Consider the following 21,337-nt stretch of genomic DNA (forward strand, 5'->3'; position numbering starts at 1 on the left):
CAGTGATGACAGGTTCGAGGCTCCGATAGTGCAAGTGAATGAAATATTATTTCTATATTTATTGTGGTTTGTAATTTCTATAGTTATCTTTTATTCTTAAGTTATTCTTAAGTTATTCTTAATTAAACTTGCTGTATATCTATTTTTAATTTGCCTAACATGAAGTAAAATATTTTGAGTTAGGTCACTTCTCAGACTATATCTGTAGCTAGTATTCCTGTTTAGTTTATATAGAAAATGAATCATTTTTAGTATTAAATAAATTATTATCTTTTAACTAGAACGGGTAGCACCTCATAAGCGCTTGCGAGGTGGCGTTGAGATTACTGATGTTGTCCCACGATCATCTGCTGGCAAGATACTCAGAAGAAAACTAAGGGAACACTTCAACGTATAAGAGAGGTGAAGTCTGCACGTGAATGATTCATGTGCACTTCAGATTAAAATGAATATCCAAAGAAATTAATCACGTTCTAAATAAAGTACAGTATCATATTTAAAAAAACAAATACTTTGTGAATAATATGGAATTGAAATAATAAAAGAGGATTCATACAATTAAAAATGAAAAGCATAATGTTCTATATTTTTTTTTAAATATATAACATTTCACCATTATTCACCTCTGGGCTGGTGCCTTCCCACTCCATAAAAGTGGAAAATAAGGTAATGAATGACTAAAAATAAGTACGTATCCTATCATTTGAGGTAGTTTTGTACCACTAAAACACATCTTTGAAAAGTCCTTATTACTGTTACATATTTATATTTGTTATGTGTCTTGTCATAATTTTCAATTGGAAGAATTCTGGAAACTTTTAACTACCGGTACGTTCTTGGCTTGACTAACTTTTCAGCAAGAGCATAATTTACTAAATAAATATTTTAAAATTCTTTAATTAAAAATGAGTGCATGTCATTTAAATTAATTATATTGAAGTTAGTGAAGTTTAATTTGTTTTACAGAAAACTAAGCAATTTTTTCATAATGAATTAGTATACTGTACTTGAATAGGGTTTATAGTATATTGTACACGTGCATAAATGAATGTACGCTGGCTTCGTTTATCCTTGGTAAATCACAAAAAAAAAAAAGTTTGTTCACTATAGCTGACTTGTCTGCAGTACACTGGAATCTCGGTTTTTGTATGTCCCTGTTTTCGTATTTTTCGGTACTCGTACTCAATTTCTTAAAAATTAGATTTGGTACTCATTGTTTTCCTCAGTGTTCGGAGTTTGTTTATACACATACGGGTCCACCGAGCATGTGGCACTTCAGTTTACCAGTGTCTCCTGCCTAGTGATGATCGTGCTTGAATTATTTGTGAAGAATTTCATTGTTTTTTGTGCTTTTTTTTCTGAACATAAGTTCTTATTATATATCATGCCATGGGTGCCAAGAAAGTCAGTGGTAATGTTCAACCTAAGAAAATATAGTAGTTGAGAGGATGACGATAGAGGAAAAATATGAGATCATTCATAGTGAGAATGTGATGTCTCACTACAGACAAGCGTTAAAATATAGGGAAAAAACAAGTGTCTATAGACAGATTCTTAAGACAAGCAAGCAGTGAGCCACAACCAGGTCCTAGTGGTATGCCTGCAAAACATTAGAGAGAGAGAGAGAGTACCCCCAGAAGTGTCATCCTTGCTGTTATAGTGGAAGGGGGCTCCCCTTCCAAACACTAACATCTCTCCTCCTTCCCCCTTCCTCGCTGTCTTCCATACACCAACAAGAGTCCTCAATGAAGGTTAGGTACCTAAGAGTATTATTCTGTGTAAAGTGTATGTTTTAGTTAATCCGTTCCACATCCCTAAATATATTAATTCAATTAACATTATTTTTTATGGGAAAATTCGTTTCAGTTTTCATATTTTCGGTTTTTGTACAGTCTCTGGGAACGGATTAAATACGAAAATTGAGGTACCACTGTACTTAGTTATGTTACATGTTTACATCATAATGTATATTCAAATTGGACTGAAAATGTGGACTGATTTATAACAATACACAGCAGTCAATAATAGTTATGCAGAGGCAGTTAACACCGTGCTTAAGTTGTGTTTGTCGTTGTTTGGTGTATACTGTATTTAAGATTTAGTTTCGGTATCTACTCGGTGATAAATTATGAGAAATTTAAGACGAGACCAAAGCCACAGTAAGATAGAAAAGTACAGATAACACAACACTACCCAAAATAGGTAAAAGTGTTAACAATTCTTTTATGTATTTGACCCCAATCATCACCACAATTTTCCCACTATTATGTGTACCCTCCCCCCCCCCCTGCCCTCTCCCCCTCCCTCTGTATTTGACACTACACATGCACACACTCAGAGACTTGAAAGGAAGTGTGTAATGTACAGTACTAAATAAACAGTTTTAAAGCGTGTTCATGCAGGATGAAATTTTCAGCAAACCAAGCACAATCTCGACTTTCAAACATAAATTAGATTAATAGTGTTGAGAGAAGTAGGTAAACTGGTAAGGGAGCTAGACAGAAATAAAGCAGTTGGACCAGATGGAGTCTTACCTTGGGTACTAAGGTAATGTGAATTTGAGATGAGTGCCCCACTACAGATTACCTTTCAAACATCTTTACAAACAGGGAAACCTAGCAAGCATAATTCCAAAGTATAAGAATGGAAATGGGGGAAGACCCATTAAACTATACGCTTGTATCATTGAAGTAAAAGCACTAAAAAGCACAAGCATGGAAGTAAATGCACTAAAAATTAAAAAGGAAATGAACAGAGTACCTGAAAAGTGACAGTATAATATATAATAAGACAGTTTGGATTTCCAAAGGAAAGGTCAGGCATAACATCATAGTTTTTATGAGAGCCACATAAATGTTGCAAGCAAGGGAAGGCTGGACCCATTGCATATATCTGGTCTCGAAAAAAGCCATTGACATAAACCCACACAAGACTCTTCTGGACTTTAGAACACATAGGCAGGTTGAAAGGCAGAAATCTAAATTGGATGAGAAATGTTATAACAGGTGGAAAAAATGTAAATGGTAATCCATGGAAATGTATCTGAAGAAATGTCACTAGTGGAGTACCTCAAGATTTAGCTCTTGCACTGGTAATGTTTTATTATCTATATAAATAATTATCTACCAGAGGGAACACAATTATTTGAATATGTTTGCAGATGATGCAAAATTGTCAGGGAGATGACTGTATTGCCCTCCAAAATGACCTAGACAGAATAAGTGGATCAACACATGCCAGATGGAATTCAACATAAATAAATGTCATGTAATGCGACATAGATGAAAACTGGCCACAACCTACAAATTATGGGAAAATATTTTTAAAACCTCCGATAAACAAAGCTAGTTTTTCTGGATTGTATGCTGTTACCAAAAGACCACAAAAGGGCTTTGTGAGAGGATCCTTCACTATGCTAGCAATTTTCAGACCCATATTTAAATATATGAACAGATAAAGATTAAAGAAACTATTGATGTAATTTGTGAGAGACTAATACATGCAAAATGACTCTCAGAACTAAAAGACAAGAGCTACAAGGAGAGGTTAGAGGTGTTAAATGTGTCAAAGCTAAAAGAAGAAAAAAAGGGTGATCGCTACTTACAAAATAGTAGAGAGAATCGACAAAATTTATAAAAGTAGAATTCTTGAACCTCAAGAACAAGAGATCATAGATTTAAGCTAACTAAACAAAACTGGCAAAAGAACATAGAAAGTTTATTTTGCAATCAGAGTGATAGGCAGTTTAAATAAGTAAAGTGAGATGGTGTGGAGGCCAAAACCACCATTAGTTTCAAAACATTGTGTGACAGAGTACTGGGAAGACGGGACACCACAAGGATAGCTCTCTTACTTTAACTACACTCAAGTAATTACAGTACATGTATCTGCACATATGCATGCACACTTGACACTAATGAACATGTGCAATCTCAACTATTCCAACTCAAAATAAATGGTCAACATGGCAGTTCTGCCAAAGCTTGTTTGCCTAGTATGTCACTGGCATGTTTATGGTAATGACATACTCGTTTTGAGAGTTATGAATAATCTTAAGCATGCAAAGAATAAATCTTGTCATGCCATTATTGAAGATAAGAAATATTTGTCAGTAAACTCATTGAGCTGAATATCCTTTCCCCTTATTTTCCTTTGCATATAAGAACTACAGTACTGCATTTAGATTTGTTATTTAAATTAGAATATTAATCAGTCATGTTCACTTAGATATACTCATTTGTAACTTGTAAGCAAAAAGGATATACATTATGCAAATTATACAAAGCAAATTCTGGAGGGGATAAAGAGTAAAATATTCTAGATGGTGAAATGCATGTTAGAACATCAAAGATTAATGCATCAACTGTTTACCACAAACAGTATCTTTCTAAAATATTGAATTACTGTATTTCATGTGCCAAGACTAGAAGTGGAGTTCTGTGAAAGTTAATAAAAGGACAACAGTAGAAAATATTTGTAGTGTTTTGTATTATTTACTCATTGAACTAGAATAAATGATTTTACAAAAATTACTCGGTACTATATACCATAACCTATTTATAAACATTGAAAATGAGAGAAATGTCATATTAAGTCATTAATATTTTAGGTTTGTTATACTTTGGTCTGCTTGCTTTCCCGCAAAAAAGATCACAAACATGTTCTAGCTTCTTGTGCAGAATATACTGTGTTTCTAATTGTTTTCTAGTAGTAATTCTCATTTATGTAAATTAAAAATTCTAAGAAATCTTAAGGTCATACATCCATCAGGGACTTGCTATCTCTATAAAACCACTAATTTTATCGATACACATGGCATAAATAATATGCCAATTAATAGACCAAAAACTGCAAAATCAAACCATAGAGATGCGACTGAAAATATTCACATGTAGTAAAATTATCAGAAGCCATCCAGTTTGATGGTAATGGATATTAAGCAAGTTACTATACAGTACAGTACTATATTTTTGTGAAATGTAGCTAGAAATATGCTGTAAAATTGCTAAATTATCAAAATAATGAACTGTTCGATATATTTTAATAGATTTCAGTGTTTGTAACAATGCCAAGGTTAAGAGACCAAGTCAGGAGTAGACTAAAAGATAACATCTTGCTTATAAGGGCTTTTATCAAATCTAGTTTTGCACTTTCCAGCTCTTGTATGTTAAACATTGTCTTTAATAATGTCAACTACTGGCTTGGGGTATTTATCGTGACATATTAGAGCATTATAAAAACATAAATATGAAATATGTATAAGTACAGTATTTGTTTAAGTGTCACCCTTTCGTATTGAGAATTATATATGTGTTATTGAAGGATGTTAAAAAATGAAGATGAAAGGAAGGAAATTTAAGTGCTTCATTATGTGAATTTCTTTAGAACGCAGATGTACGCCGTAAATGTCATTAATTTTGGCAGCAATTGGCAATGTTCTAAACCAGGGATTCCCAACCTAGGATGCCTGCACCCTTCCAGGAGGTGCGAGATGGTGTTTCGTGGAGTGCAACAAAGAGGAAGGCCGTGCCATGATTTGCCAAAAATTATCCCCTTATGAATAATATAAAAAAATGCTATAGAATGCCATCTTCAAATGAGATATTGCTTTTGTAAGGTTACAAAGTTAAGTCCAACATTTTCTAGGGGTGTGAGGCATGGAAAAGGTTGGGGACTCGTGCTCTAGACAAAGTATGTTAACATAGCATGTCTTGTATGACTGGTATATGTTGTATAATGGCATTTTATTATGGATTGTGTATTTTTTGTATTATAGATTATGTAGTCCATTAAAGAACAGTATGGCCTTTAAGCTATTTTACTTATGTTGGAGGCATTTCTGGTTGACTTAAATTAGCAAAACTGCAAATAAGTGTTAGGTATCCAATTCTTATATACGAGTTTGAAAATTGTTTTCCATAATCTATTGTGCCAAGCAACCACTAATTTTGGTTGCTTTTGGAAAGATATGCAAAAATTAAGCTTTTATGTGTTTACATATTGTATGGTGTCTATTTTAATGAATCTCTTCTATCAGTGTTTTAACCCCGAACATGCAGCCATCATCATTTGCTGACTTTTGTTTTTATGCAGTTTTATACCAATTATGTAAATTGTTATACGGTAATACATCTACAGTATATAGACGTAATGAAGCGATGAGGTTATCATGTACTAGGGGCTCGTGGCTATCAAATCACAAATTTGATCTTTCTTGCCAGTGTTTGAATTCATTCCTGAACAACATTCCAAGATATACTTGCAACACAGGAGTAAGTTGCAAGACACTTCCTTTGAGCTTTGCCTGGAACTGATTTATGTCAAATGGTATATATATTATATTGCAGGCCTATAATACAGTACTCAGTCACTGTGTATACATAAATAACTATTAAACAAAAACATTAAATTGTTTAAATTAATAAGCAAAATAAAAAAACCTTAAAAACATCCGTGGTAAACATCTAAGGCGAATACAGTACACAAATGCGTCGCATTCATGTGTTGCATTGAATGATACAATGACCTGCCATCACCTATCTGGCTACTCGCTACACCTCATGAAACACAAGACAAGATTTTTGTCTTCTCTTACATTTTACAGGCAAAAGTATCATTTATAAGAACAATAAAGATAATATTATTATCTTTAGTATCAATAATAATTTTTTTTCAGACTGGTGAAGTGACAATTTTGATGATAGTCACATGTTAAGGGTTAATAAATTGTTTAAGTAAATGATGAATGATGCAGTTCTATTTCTCAAAATATCATGATTGTTCAAAGGTGGCATTTATAAATTTAAGCAGTATTTGTATGTTATAAAAATTAAGTAGGGAATGCTGCTTTACTACTATAATTTGAAGGTTTACACTCACTTGTGGATCAATGTTAACTTATATTTTTCAGCAAGTGGGTATTCTGGGTAAGTATAATGGAGAATAATATTTTGTGAAAAACTGTATAATGGTAAATTTTAAAATAAGGAATAAAACTTTAGTGTAAGTCCTTTCACACTTAATAGATTATATTTATGATATAGACAGAACCAATCAAATACGAGGTAAATGTCTAGTAATTCAATTAATAAGTTATGATGTTAGTTGCTAAGTTATCAGAATTTAATCCTGTCAAGTTGTATTTGCCTCAATGTAGACTTTGCAAAAACTTCTCTGTGATAGCTTGGCTAAATGTTTGTTTATCCTGAATTGTTTATATATTGCAAAGTTCTGTTTTTTTTTTTATTAGATGGAAGCAGTGTTAGTTAGAGTGGGACACTGTGGAAGAAATAGGTCTTCCCATCTAACTAGGATGTACAGTAATTATTTAATATTTCATCTCGTTAAACTTCGTTAATAAACTATTGTCACTAAGCTTTAATTTGATCTTTAAAAAAAATTACTACTGTATTTTCTAAGTTAATTAGTGAGATGTGAATGAGAAATGAGGAATTTTGTCCTTCTGAATGAAGGACAAAACAACAATTTACACTACAAGGAAGAACATCTTGCATTTGATTCAGCATGTGTTAAAAGATCTATTGTTAGAATGACTACTGCTAGAAGGACTTCTCTTAGCCTGCTATTTTTACCTCATTTTATTATCATAAGTATTTTAAGAACCAATTTAAATAATGTCTTTCAGTAATCATTACTTTTATTAGTCTTGGAATAGTGTAAGTCATTTCATCAGCCATTTCAGTTAATTATACTCTTGTTGACATATTTTATTGTTACTTTTTTTTGGTACCTCATTGTGTCTTATAACAACTTGTTTTACTTGTATTATAACTCATTGCAATGTTTTCATGTCTAGGATTGGAAAGGGGACAAGAAAGGTATTAAATAATATATACATGGAAGTGACTGGAGGACCAGGTCCCAAATTTACACAGTAGAATAACAACATAGTGGAGCGAAAGGTACAGAAGGAAATGCAGAATAGAATCAATGAAGTGTAGAGGTGCCATGGGTACAGAGAACACTGTCTGAATATCAGAGGTCCACAACTGTTTAACACCCTCCCAGCAAGCATTAGAAATATTGCTGGAACAAAGATGGATATATGCAAGAGGCACTTAGATAAGGTCTTACAAGAAGTGCCAGACCAACCAGGCTGTAGTGGATATGTGGGCATGCAGGCTGCTCCAAGCAATAACCTGTTGGACCAAATTATCACAAGTCAAACTTGACCTCAGGCCAGGCTCGGTGAGTAAAACGACTCTCGGAATCCTCCCAGGTATGCTCCAGGTATGAGTGTTTACTATTTTTTGGTCGTGTAATAACTGATAAAATAAATGTCAAATGCTAGATTCTAAATTTCACTATCTTTCTATTATTGCAATGTGACTAGGAGAATCATGTGAATCTTTAACTCTTGAGTAAGAAAGTAAATATTAACACAAAATTCTCACTTTCTTGACTCGGTCACATTTTATTTGTTGCTCTGATTGTTTCTGACTGTTCTTGATGAAAAATCCTCCAAGTATTTTTTTATTTATGAATATTCAAAACTTCATTGCCTTATTTGCTACTGGTTTAATGTGGATAAATTAAATAAAATGTACTTTAACTGCCTAATACTTTCATTATCCATAAAATGTTATACATTTAGTATTTTGATGTAATATTATTACCTTAACAAAATAAAACATTAATATCAGGAGTTGAGTTACTTTGGAAAAAGAGTACACTATAGTAATGGGTAGCTATACTCGACAAGTCCCTCTCAGAGGTCTTGCCTTGTGGTGAGAAGGCTTGTGTATGACTCCCATAGCCAGTGGGGTTAACTTGTCACCCCCTTCCCACCCCACCTCTCCTACCCATCTCTAGGCATTGTACCTGGAAAGAAGACCAATGTAAGGTTCCCGGTTTGAACCACCCACACTTCAGTTTACCAGTCACGATTGTGCTTGAATTCTTTGTAAAGAATTTTATTGTTTTCCTGCTTTTTTGGTTTCTGAACATAAAAGTAATTACAGTGGAACCTTGAGTGACGAGCGACTCCATTTACGAGCATTTCGCGTAACGCGCAAGCCACTCGCAGAAAATTTGTCTCGATTAACGAGCACACCCGCTGGTTCACGGACACCTTCGACGACAGTGTTGTTGTTTTGCATGACGAGCTAGGTGCCGGAACGGATTAAATTCATTAATCGAGGCGCCACTGTATTATATATTTATTTATTTTATTTATTTATTTATATACAAGAAGGTACATTGGGATTGTAAGGATACATAGCATAGTAATTACATTCTTGTAAAGCCACTAGTACGAGCAGCGTTTCGGGCAGGTCCTTAGTCTAAGAAAATTTTAAGTAGGTAAATACTTGCAAAATTTATAAAAATGATAACAGTTACATAGCAAGAAAAAAATAAAAGATGAGAGAAAATTGTAGGTATATTAAAGCACATAGATAGCTCAGATTGATTGCAATGACAGCTTGAATGGTAGTTTAACAAAAATTAGTAGGCACAATACAGCATATGGCTAGCACATAAAAGAAGACAACAATGAACACAATGATAAAGTTGTTTGGATTAAGTACATCAAGAATTGGAGATTAGGTAACACTAGATACAGAGCAAATTTAAAGCTCAGTGTAGGAAACTACGAAGATGAATTAAGTACTTTTTGGTTTTGTTTTTAAATGAGGCAAAAGTTTGATAGCTTTTCAATTCACTAGGGAGCGAGTTCCATAGACTAGGTCCCTTAATACACTTTCGCGTTATCCGGACGCACCGAGGCGTCCTGTTTCGCTAACCGCTCCCGCATAGTGGACATAAAGTTATGTCCTCTTTTAAAATATTTGTATAAAATTCAATTTTTATCCGATTTACTTTGGGTTTGTTTCAAACTGCGCGCCATGAGGCTCTCTTTCTCACCACTAGGCTGCATGGTACAATAAGTTCATGAAAGGTGTGGACCACTTCGGTCAAATGGTATTATGTTCCAAACGGGTTACAGGTGGGTGACTTTAGCCGTTTATACTGGTAATGCTTCCCCCATATCATGTATTATATGCATATGTCTGTTTATGGAATTTTATTCCGATCAATGTACAACCAAAAATAACTGTGCAACAAGTATAAACTTGACAAACTTAACAAAAGTAAAAACATTTCGTGTGTGTTTGACGCTCACTGATATGTTCCAGCGTTGTTTTATATTTGGCGCTATTCTATCTTACGCTTTGTTGATCTTTTTTACGTACGGGCTCATAGAACATTCTATTGCGAACACATTGACACAAAAATGAATGACGTACATAGAAAATTAATGTCATGAGAGTGAAATAAGTATAAACTTTCAAAGCGCCGTGCGTCGTCCCGTCACCGATACCTGGTAACAATTTCACCACTTCCCACACTTGCGGGCGGGCCGCAATCATTATTCTACGCTTATATTCATATCACTGTGTTGGGAATTTCATTGCGAGTCCATTGATACCAAAATTAACGCTGTAGGACAAGTGTGGAGGTGATAACAATCCCAAGAGTAAAAACATTTTGTTGCTGTTGGGCGCTCACGGCGAGTCATCTTCGTAGTTATTTTTTTTTTTTTTTTTTTTTTTTTTTTTTGAGATATATACAAGAGTTGTTACATTCTTGTACAGCCACTAGTACGCGTAGCGTTTCGGGCAGGTCCCTGGAATACGATCCCCTGCCGCGAAGAATCGTTTTTTCATCCAAGTACACATTTTACTGTTGCGTTAAACAGAGGCTACAGTTAAGGAATTGCGCCAGTAAATCCTCCCCGGCCAGGATACGAACCCATGACATAGCGCTCGCGGAACGCCAGGCGAGTGTCTTACCACTACACCACGGAGACTGGTGTAGTGTCTGACTGTGTAATTTATTTGGTGCTGGTATCCCTATACGTTTCGTGACTTTTTTACTGGTGTTCTTCTAGAGAATTTTATTGCGAATATGTTGGTACCAAAATAAAATACGTAGCTCAAGAACTAAGGTAAGGAGAGTAAAAAGAGTATACACATTTTTGTTTTTACGCTTACGCAGCAAAAACGCCCCGCGCACATACCACTTTTTTTTTTACCATCGAAGGGGGCGCGAAAGTGTTTGCATAGAGTGTACACAAGAGAATGTGTGGAGGGAGTTAATATTTAGCAAGTTAAGGGATTTAAACAAGGGAGCTGAGTGTTGTCTGAAAGCAGAGTTTGTTATTATTCTGATAGCCGATTTTTGCTGGGTGATGATGGGCTTAAGGTGGTTTGCAGTGGTAGACCCCCATGCACAGATACCATAATTAAGATCGGGATATATTAGTGCATAATATAGTGAGAGGAGAGCAGAGTTAGGAACATAATATCTTATTTTGGAGAGTATACCAACTGTTTTAGAGACTTAATTAGTTATGTGTTGAATGTGGGTGCTGAAGTTGAGTCTTGTCTAGGAATAGGCCAAGAAACTTTCCATCATTTTTATTACTGATGTTAATGTTGTTTATCTGTAGCTGAATTGCATTCGATGATTTGCTTCCAAATAAGATGTAGTAGGTCTTTTCTATGTTTAGTGTTAGTTTGTTAGTTGACATCCATAAGTGGACTTTTTTTTTAATTCATTATTCACAACATTATTAAGTGTATGTGGGTTGGGGTCTGAATAGATGAGGTAGTCTCATCAGCAAACAATATAGGTTTAAGAATATTAGAGACATTAGGCAGATCATTGATATATATATCAGAAATAGAAGAGGTCCTAAGATGCTGCCCTGTGGCACTCTAACGGTTATTGGTAGAGTGGAAGAGGTTGTATCATTGATGGTTACACATTTGGTGTCTGTCACTAAGATAGGATCGGATGTAGTCCAGGGCAAGGCCTCGGATTCCATAATGCTGGAGTTTAAGTAAGAGGTAGTTGTGATTAACAGTATCAAAGGCTTTTCTTAGGTCAATGAAGAGTCCAATCGGAAACTCATTTTTGTCAAGGGCTGAGTAGATTACGTCAAGGTGACTAATGATTGCATCATTGGTGCTCTTTTGGGACCGGAAGCCAAACTGGCAGGGGCTGGTTATGTCGAATTTTACGAGGTAGGAATAGAGCTGTTTGTAGATAATTTTTTCAAATATTTTTGATAGAATGGGTAGATTTGATATTGGGCTATAAAAGTTTATGTCCGCCGGATTGCCTCCTTTATGGACTGGCGTTACTCTTGCTTATTAAGGATATCAGGGAAGGTGTGCCACTCTAGATTTGTTGAACAGTAGAGCTATGGCAGTTGAACAGTAGAGCTATTTGTTGAACAGTAGAGCTATGTAGAGCCATATCACACCATGGGTCTCAAGAAAGTCAATGGTAAGGTTCAACCTAAGAAAACACATATGAGGATGACAGAGAAAAAAAAAGAGATCATTCGTAAATATGAAAATGGTATACAGGTTGTTGAACTAGCTAGGCAGTACAGCAAATCTTCAGGGGAGGAAGAAGAGACAGTAGAGGATGTCCCTTCCTCATTAATTAAGAAAATGTGTGCAGTGTGGGAAAACTGCAACGTTTTACTGAAAAGCGTCATCTAGATAAAGCTTTAGCAGGCCATTACATTGACCTTATTAATGACAATGTGATGTCTCACTACAGACAAGTGTTAAAATGTAGGAAAAAAAACAACAAATGTCTTTAGACAGATTCTTAAACAAGCAAACAGTGAGCCACAACCAGTTCCTAGTGGTATGCCTGCAAAACGTAGGAGAGAGAGTCCCAAAAGAAGTCATCTGTGCCTGATGTTTTTAATGGAAGGGGACTCCCCTTCCAAACATTTATACCTCTCCTCCTTCTCCCTCCCTCCTCACTGTCTTCCATACGAACTCCTGGTTCAACCTTGACGCCGAGCGGATGTCTGAGGCTAGAGTCATGAAGAAGTTACGCAAACACTTACGAACCTGTCCATCTTTTCTCAGTCTTTGGCGGCTTTGTTTACAATTATTAAACAGTTAATGAGCTCCGAAGCACCAGGAGGCTGTTTATAACAATAACAACAGTTGATTAGCAAGTTTTTATGCTTGTAAACTGTTAAATAAATGTAACCAAAGCCATCAAAGATTGAGGAAAGATGTACACGTTCGTAAATACTTGCGTAACTGCTTCGTGAAACTGGCTCCTGAACACCACCTCCGCCTGGGAGCCGCCTGCTCACGTCTTGTTTTCGCGTTTTGGCTTTGCTACTGCCGTTTGGCATCCCTCTTCAACGGTCCAGTTGTACGACGCCTGGCGCACATATCGCCTTGGGTCACGGGATTGTTGATAGATTTTTTGTTGGCGTGTTCTGGTTGGTTCTCCCGGCACCTCTAGGCCGGCTTGGCCTAGAGGTGCCGGGAGTTGGCGGGTCTTGGTGGGCTCCTGGTGTGCCCTCAGTCGTGGTGGGCTCCTGGTGTGCCCTCAGTCGTGGTGGGCTCCTGGTGTGCCCTCAGTCGTGGTGGGCTCCTGGTGTGCCCTCAGTCGTGGTGGGCTCCTGGTGTGCCCTCAGTCGTGGTGGGCTCCTGGTGTGCCCTCAGTCGTGGTGGGCTCCTGGTGTGCCCTCAGTCGTGGTGGGCTCCTGGTGTGCCCTCAGTCGTGGTGGGCTCCTGGTGTGCCCTCAGTCGTGGTGGGCTCCTGGTGTGCCCTCAGTCGTGGTGGGCTCCTGGTGTGCCCTCAGTCGTGGTGGGCTCCTGGTGTGCCCTCAGTCGTGGTGGGCTCCTGGTGTGCCCTCAGTCGTGGTGGGCTCCTGGTGTGCCCTCAGTCGTGGTGGGCTCCTGGTGTGCCCTCAGTCGTGGTGGGCTCCTGGTGTGCCCTCAGTCGTGGTGGGCTCCTGGTGTGCCCTCAGTCGTGGTGGGCGGCCGGCTTTTGCTCTGCCGGAGGACACTGGATGACTTTTTGCGTTTTAGTTGGGGCCGAGTTTTGGTTTTGCTACCTGGTGTTCTCTGTGTAATTACCTAAGTGTAGTTACAGGATGAGAGCTACGCTCGTGGTGTTCCGTCTTCCCAGCACTCTTTGTCATATAACGCTTTGAAACTACTGACGGTCTTGGCCTCCACCACCTTCTCACCTAACTTGTTCCAACCGTCTACCACTCTGTTTGCGAAAGTGAATTTTCTTATATTTCTTCGGCATCTGTGTTTAGCTAGTTTAAATCTATGACCTCTTGTTCTTAAAGTTCCAGGTCTCAGGAAAACTACCCTACCGATTTTATCAATTCTTGTTACTATTTTGTATGTAGTGATCATATCACCTCTTTTTCTTCTGTCTTCTAGTTTTGGCATGTTTAATGCCTCTAACCTCTCCTCGTAGCTCTTGCCCTTCAGTTCTGGAAGCCACTTAGTAGCCTGTCTTTGCACCTTTTCCAGATTGTTGATGTGCTTCTTAAGATATGGGCACCACACAACCGCTGCATACTCTAGCTTTGGCGTAACGAAAGTCGTGAACAATTTCTTTAGTATATCGCCATCCATGTATTTAAAAGCAATTCTGAAGTTAGAAAGCGTGGCATAGGCTCCTCGGACAATATTCTTTATGTGGTCCGCAGGTGATAGTTTTTTTTATTTATAACCACCCCTAGATCTCTTTCTTTATCAAAATTCTTTAAAGCGGGAGCGGGGCCGGTGCTTGTCACTCTGAGGGACTCCTGGGGCTCCCCAATCATCTGCCCGTTTGCGTTTTTTCGCCACATGGCGTATTAGTTTCAAGCGATTGGCGTCACTCTCTTCGGGATTAAGCCCTCAGTCGTTTTACCTTTCCTGGCTTCGCGATTAACCCATCACGGGTACACTGGGGCGCATCCGATCCCTCGATCGTCGTCGCCCCTAAATCAACAGTTAGTTAGTTTAGTTCATTTATTATGCACCCCATACCCATCTTGTGGGCGGTAGTGGAAAGGGTTAGAGAGGCACATAATGGGCTCAGGGACTGAACCCCACAATTCATTTAGCTAAGCAAGTTACAATCTTGATGAGCTAGTTACAAAATTCAATATAAGTCGTCACATCAACAATGGGTTCGAGATCGACCTCAAGTACAGGTTTTAAATTAAGCAACTGACATATGTGGAGAGCTAGTGTCAAAATTTATATGTTTGTCCTGCACACCGCCCCCCATCCAGTGGGCAGCGGTGGATAGGTTACAATCACTTAGTTACTACCTACAGTTAGCAAACTGGGGATATTTGGCTAAAATTTCTGGTAGCAGATCATTTTGAATGAAATATTGACACATCGCTGGAACATTGGTTATAGAATTGTCTCTAAATTCACGTATCTTTTCGCACTCCATCACATAGTGACGGAGGGTGTGCGAATAATTTTGTTGACACAGTTTACATTTGGTCAGGTCTACATCAGCAGATAATGAGAATTCCCAGAGATACTTGTAACCGAGTCTAAGCCGAGCAGTAGTAACATCTAGAAGTCTGCTGATTTTATTGGATGATCCATAGATGTGTGGCTCCTCTTGCATGATAGTATGATGATAGATGGAATTACTGGTGTCAATTTCACTTTGCCTCAGATCTACAAGATCTTGTTGAAGTTCTCGGTGTACTGCTGCTCTCAGATTGCTCATAACAACAACTGTAAAATAAACAAATAAACACAACACAAAATAAACACATGCCTAAATAAACGCATTGCGTAATAGTGGCTTTAGGCATTGTATGTACTAGCTCTATCTATATATTGATCCATTAATGTAACATCACTTGTATGTATGTACCTTACCTGAATAAACATATTTATTTATTATAAATTTATTTATTTGATTTGATTTGATTGATTTGATTTGAATTGTCTTCCATACGCTAACAAACGTCATCAATAAAATAAATAAAATAAAATGTTTATTCAGGTAAGGTACATACATACAAGAGATTTTCCAAAATTTGATCGATTTATAGATAGAGCTAGTACATACAATGCCTAAAGCCACTATTACGCAAAGCGTTTCGGGCAGGAAAAACATTAATGACTAAAAATTAATACTAATTGAGTATAAAGAATAAAATGTGTTGAGAACAAATAAAAATAAAGACAAAAAAGGGGGGAACATGGCTGAAAAAGCAGCACAAATAACAATTAGGTCGACAAACGGCGTTGTTTAAAAAAAAAAACAGACATGGGTTGACAACAGAGGGGTAAGGTAGGTTACAGGGAATTTATTAGGTAGTGCTTCGTTTTTATTTTTTTTTTGTCCCCTAACTAGACTTCCCCAAATTAGAAATCTTTCATATGAAGAAAGATTAACAAAGCTTAAGTTGCATTCACTGGAAAGGCGAAGAGTTAGGGGCGACATGATAGAGGTTTACAAGTGGGTGAATGGACATAACAAGGGGGATATTAATAGGGTATTAAAAGTATCAACACAGGACAGAACACGAAACAATGGGTATAAATTGGATAAGTTTAGATTTAGGAAAGACTTGGGTAAATACTGGTTCAGTAACAGGGTTGTTGATTTGTGGAACCAATTGCCGCGTAACGTGGTGGAGGTGGGGTCCCTCGATTGTTTCAAGCGCGGATTGGACAAGTATATGAGTGGGATTGGGTGGTTATAGAATAGGAGCTGCATCGAATGGGCCAATAGGCCTTCTGCAGTTACCTTTGTTCTTATGTTCTTATGTTCTTATGTAACTCCCCTTGCCACTTCGGGGGGGTATAGGGTTTTTATGTAGCTTCGGAGCCCGATCCCCCCAGCCACAGGGCATGGCGAGACGGACCCCTAAGCATACCTAATACCCTAACACACACAAACTAAAATAAACATATATGGCAGATCTCATCACACCCACAAGAGTTAAGATGATACTAATAATACATAATAATAACCTGAAAATAAACAAAAACATTAATGGAAAATTCTTTTGTAGTTGGTTTTTTCTATATGGGAGACAGCACACATAGGTAGGGGTGCACAGTATAACATTTAAAAAAAGAACAAACAAACGCTGAAGGCCAAAGCAGCAGGCTGCCCAATCGGCAGGGATGATGATTTGACGTCGGCATACATGGAAAACTAGATACAGTGGATGCTCCTAACTAGGCCCCGGAGCGGGAGGGTTATCATGTATGCGCATGGGGTCCCTCCGGTCGCCGCCTTATCTACTCGCGGGCTCTGCCAGGTCATCCACCCTCTTGTGAGACGCCATTAGGAGAAGTGGTACTCCAGATGACGAAACTGCTTAGATAGTTGGCTACCAGCTGACTTGGCTGCGGTTCACCTAAGCGTGACTATAGTTACCCTTATGCACCCTGTGCACAGTGATCCCGGGGCTAGGGAGGCCTGCCCCTTGACGTGGCCTTGGACCATATTCTGTATATAGAATATGTCCAGGTCAGGGCCTTCACGGAGCAAATCTCGAGGTCGCTCTTGGTGAGACCCATACCTTGTAGACCACGCGCACTCTCCTTGCACCATCCACCTCTCCAATTAAGGGTTATTGAGGAGGCGGATACTGTAGGCTTACCGGTATACTCCCGGACCTTCTGCAGGATCTCGGGGGTGCCGTATTTGTCGCACTTGCTCTGATGTGGACGGGAGAGTGGGAAGTTATCAGCTGAGACCTGGGTGTCTAATATGAAGGCCTCATCACCTTTGCAAGCTATAATATCTGGCTTGCAGAAGGTCCCTCCATCTGGTATACGGACCTCGCGCTCCACCTCAAAGCCTCTTTGCCGCAATCGGCCAGCTACGAACCGGGTGATGTCGTGACGTTTCACCCGAGCCCCGTGTGTCTTATGGCAGGCCTGGGATATGTGGCCCAGGGTTCCTGGTTTCCGACAAGCGTCACAGAGACCAGAAGCCTCGGGTCTACCCCTAGCCGCCCTAGACGGCGTGGCTACAGCGTTTGCCCTAATTTGGACGGCGTGGGCAAAATCTCCTCCGCTTAGCAAACGGGTACCGGACGCAACCCACTTGTGACAGGATGGGACCTCACAAGAGGAAGCGAGGCCGGCGCCGTCGACCATGCTGTACAGTTTTGCCTTCCATCTTCTAGCGCACTCGGTCGTCCTGCTGGATGGCGTTCCAGCGGCCGTGGTCGGGTCTACCCACCGGCGCATTCTCGCTTGGAATGCGGGTAGGAGAGCCGCTGCCACCACCACTGGGTCCGCTGATCCAGTCAGCGCCCCGAGCCGCTTGTTCTTTTAAACTGGTTGAGAGAGGTACAGTCTTTAACATGGTTGGGAAGGTCATTCCACATTCTGGGTCCCTTCATTTGTCGAGCATTTCTAGTTTGATTAAGTCGTACTCTTGGAATATCAAAACTGTATTTATTTCTGGTGTGGTGCTCATGGGTTCAGTTACAACCTTCAATGAAGCTTTTGAGGTCAGGACTGGCATTGCAGTTCAGCGTTTTATATATGTATAATACACATGAGAGAATGTGCAGTGACTTAATACCTAACATATTCAGAGATTTGAGTAGGGGTACCGAGTGATGTCTGGGGCCAGAGTTTGATATTGTCCTAATAGCAGCTTTGTGTTGAGTAATTAGAGGACGTAAATGATTTTGGGTAGTAGAACTCCAAGCACAAATACCATAGTTGAGATATGGATAGATGAGGGAGTAATAGAGAGTCACCAGGGCAGGGCGGGGTACATAATATCTGATCTTAGAAAGAATGCCAACAGTTTTTGAAACTTTTTTTTATATATTTAGAATGTGTCCCTGGAAATTCAGCTTGTGGTCAATGAGAACGCCAAGGAATTTGCCATCTAATTTGTTACAAATTTGGGTATTGTTTATTTTGAGATTTATTTGATTAGAGGATTTATTGCCAAACAGAATATAAAAAGTTTTGTCAATGTTAAGGGTGAGTTTGTTGGCAGTTAGCCAAAGATGGACTTTATTTAGCTCAGTATTTACTGTGGCATTCAGAGCAAGGGGGTCAGGACTGGAGTAAATGAAGGTTGTGTCGTCAGCAAATAGAATTGGTTTGAGGTGTTGGGATGCATTTGGAAGGTCATTAATGTAGATGAGAAAGAGGAGAGGCCCAAGTATGCTGCCCTGAGGAACACCGATGTTGATGGGTAGGGTGGGAGAAATTGAATTATTCACAAAAACATACTGGAGCCTGTCAGTAAGGTAAGATTTGAAGTATTGCTGGGAGTGTCCTCTGACTCCATAATGATGTATTTTAAGAAGAAGGTTTTGGTGGTTGACAGTGTCAAAAGCCTTACGCAGGTCCACAAATAACCCAACAGGGAACTCATTTTTATCAAGTGCTGCATGAATCAAGTTAATCATACTAAGTGCATTGTTAGTGCTTTTTTTGGGTCTGAAGCCATATTGACAAGAGCTAAGTATATTGTGTTTGGCTAGATAAGAGTAAAGCTGCTTGTAGATTAGTTTTTCAAATATTTTTGACAAGTTAGGCAGGATTGATACAGGTCTGTAGTTGTTAACATCTGTGAGATCACCACATTTATGGACAGGGGTTACTCTCGCTTTTTCAGAATATCTGGAAAGGTTTGGAGTTCAAGTGACTTGTTGAAGAGCAATGCAATAGCAGGGGCTAAAGATCTGGAGGCTTTTTTGTAAATTAAAGTTGGTATCTCCTCAAGGGCACTAGACTTGGTTTTAAGGGAAAGGATAAATAAAGGTAAGCAATAATTTTTACATACTATAGTACTCAATATGTGTGTGTATGCTGTATGAAATGTATTTTGAAGTTAATATTTTTGGGAGTGTAGAATAGATTAATTGAATTTACATTATTTCTCATGGGAAAATTTGTTTCGGGTTGCCAATTTTCAGGTGACGAGCCGTCTGGGAACGGATTAAATTCGTAAACAGAGGGGACCACTGTATATCCTTAAGGCCTAAGATTATTCTATCCTCTGGGTTTACACGTTCACTCGACTCTCCTTGTGAATCATCATCGCCAATCCCTTAGAATAATTAAGTTAAAGTTTGTTAGTAGAACCATTCCATCTTATGGACAGATTATTGTTCTTCCAAGCTCACTGCGTTAATCCTGGTGATGCCCACCTTGCCGTCTCCTGCTCCAAGCTCACTGCGTTAATCATGGTGATGCCCACCTTGCCGTCTCCTGCTCCAAGCTCACTGCGTTAATCCTGGTGATGCCCACCTTGCCGTCTCCTGCTCCAAGCTCACTGCGTTAATCCTGGTGATGCCCATGCACCTTGCCTTCTCCTGCTCCAAGCTCACTGCGTTAATCCTGGTGATGCCCACCTTGCCGTCTCCTGCTCCAAGCTCACTGCGTTAATCATGGTGATGCCCACCTTGCCGTCTCCTTCTCCAAGCTCACTGCGTTAATCCTGGTGATGCCCACCTTGCCGTCTCCTGCTCCAAGCTCACTGCGTTAATCCTGGTGATGCCCATGCACCTTGCCTTCTCCTGCTCCAAGCTCACTGCGTTAATCCTGGTGATGCCCACCTTGCCGTCTCCTGCTCCAAGCTCACTGCGTTAATCATGGTGATGCCCACCTTGCCGTCTCCTGCTCCAAGCTCACTGCGTTAATCCTGGTGATGCCCACCTTGCCGTCTCCTGCTCCAAGCTCACTGCATTAATCCTGGTGATGCCCACCTTGCCGTCTCCTGCTCCAAGCTCACTGCGTTAATCCTGGTGATGCCCACCTTGCCGTCTCCTGCTCCAAGCTCACTGCATTAATCCTGGTGATGCCCACCTTGCCGTCTCCTGCACATGTATGCACTCAAAATTAAAACAAGCCATCCTCAACTTAAAACATCACAATTGCATATATTTTTGTGAGGCAAGGCACCAGGTCCCCTGTCTGTACTTTTTTTTCTAACATGACTTACACATGTGCGTTGTCACACCACTCTTCCACGCCCTTCTTCCCTTCCTCAGGTCCACAACTGTTTCCAAGCTTTAAACCCAGACAGCTCCAACAGCTCCCCTTCTCCTTGCACTCCTGTATGTTCTGAGGTCGAAGGTATTTCTCAAATATTACCAAGCAGCATTTCCACCCTTCCCTCCTACCTACCATAATTGTGTCCCTTCTATCCACTCCCCCAATATATGTGCTTAAGCCATGCAACTTCACCATTGTAATCACTGCTATCAATTTATATCATGGTAGTTATGTTGAATGCAAATTTTACTGCACTGTGCTTATTGGTAATTCTCAAATAATGCTACCATGTACCTGTTGATAATCCTCAAATTTTACTACAATGTACCTATGAATTTTCTTCAAATTTTCTTCAAAATGCACCTGTTAATATTCTTAAAATTTTACTACAAATTACCTCCTTTAAATTATCTGTTAGATTAAGGACCTGTGCAAAATGCTATTTGTGTTAGTACTCACCTAGTTGTGCTTGTGGGGGTTGAGCTCTGGCTCTTTGGTCCCGCCTCTCAACTGTCAAT

The 21,337-nt window shown here is 39.1% G+C and overlaps 1 protein-coding gene and 2 long non-coding RNA genes across 4 annotated transcripts in view; all 3 read left to right on the forward strand.

Annotated features, from left to right (window-relative positions):
• The window catches only part of LOC138363025 (uncharacterized), a 439,332-nt gene extending 430,756 nt beyond the window's left edge, over positions 1–8,576 (forward strand). Inside the window, exon 2 of the long non-coding RNA XR_011227986.1 lies at positions 6,835–8,576. This is a non-coding gene — a long non-coding RNA (uncharacterized lncRNA). The remainder of the gene's footprint in view (positions 1–6,834) is intronic.
• The window catches only part of LOC123745994 (uncharacterized), a 153,173-nt gene extending 144,597 nt beyond the window's left edge, over positions 1–8,576 (forward strand). For both annotated transcript variants that reach the window (XM_045727104.2, XM_069321780.1), the window contains exon 12: positions 282–8,576. In XM_045727104.2, the coding sequence (XP_045583060.2) occupies positions 282–397 (116 nt within the window). In that variant the 3' untranslated portion in view covers positions 398–8,576. The remainder of the gene's footprint in view (positions 1–281) is intronic.
• A 2,231-nt stretch (positions 8,577–10,807) lies between these two features.
• On the forward strand, positions 10,808–19,936 carry LOC138363026 (uncharacterized). Its single transcript, XR_011227987.1, has 3 exons — positions 10,808–10,969; positions 19,438–19,583; positions 19,739–19,936. It is a non-coding gene; the product is annotated as an uncharacterized lncRNA (long non-coding RNA).
• Positions 19,937–21,337: the final 1,401 nt, after the last annotated feature.

This window comes from Procambarus clarkii, chromosome 10, assembly GCF_040958095.1.
Source record: "Procambarus clarkii isolate CNS0578487 chromosome 10, FALCON_Pclarkii_2.0, whole genome shotgun sequence".
Classification (NCBI taxonomy): Eukaryota; Metazoa; Arthropoda; class Malacostraca; order Decapoda; family Cambaridae; genus Procambarus; species Procambarus clarkii.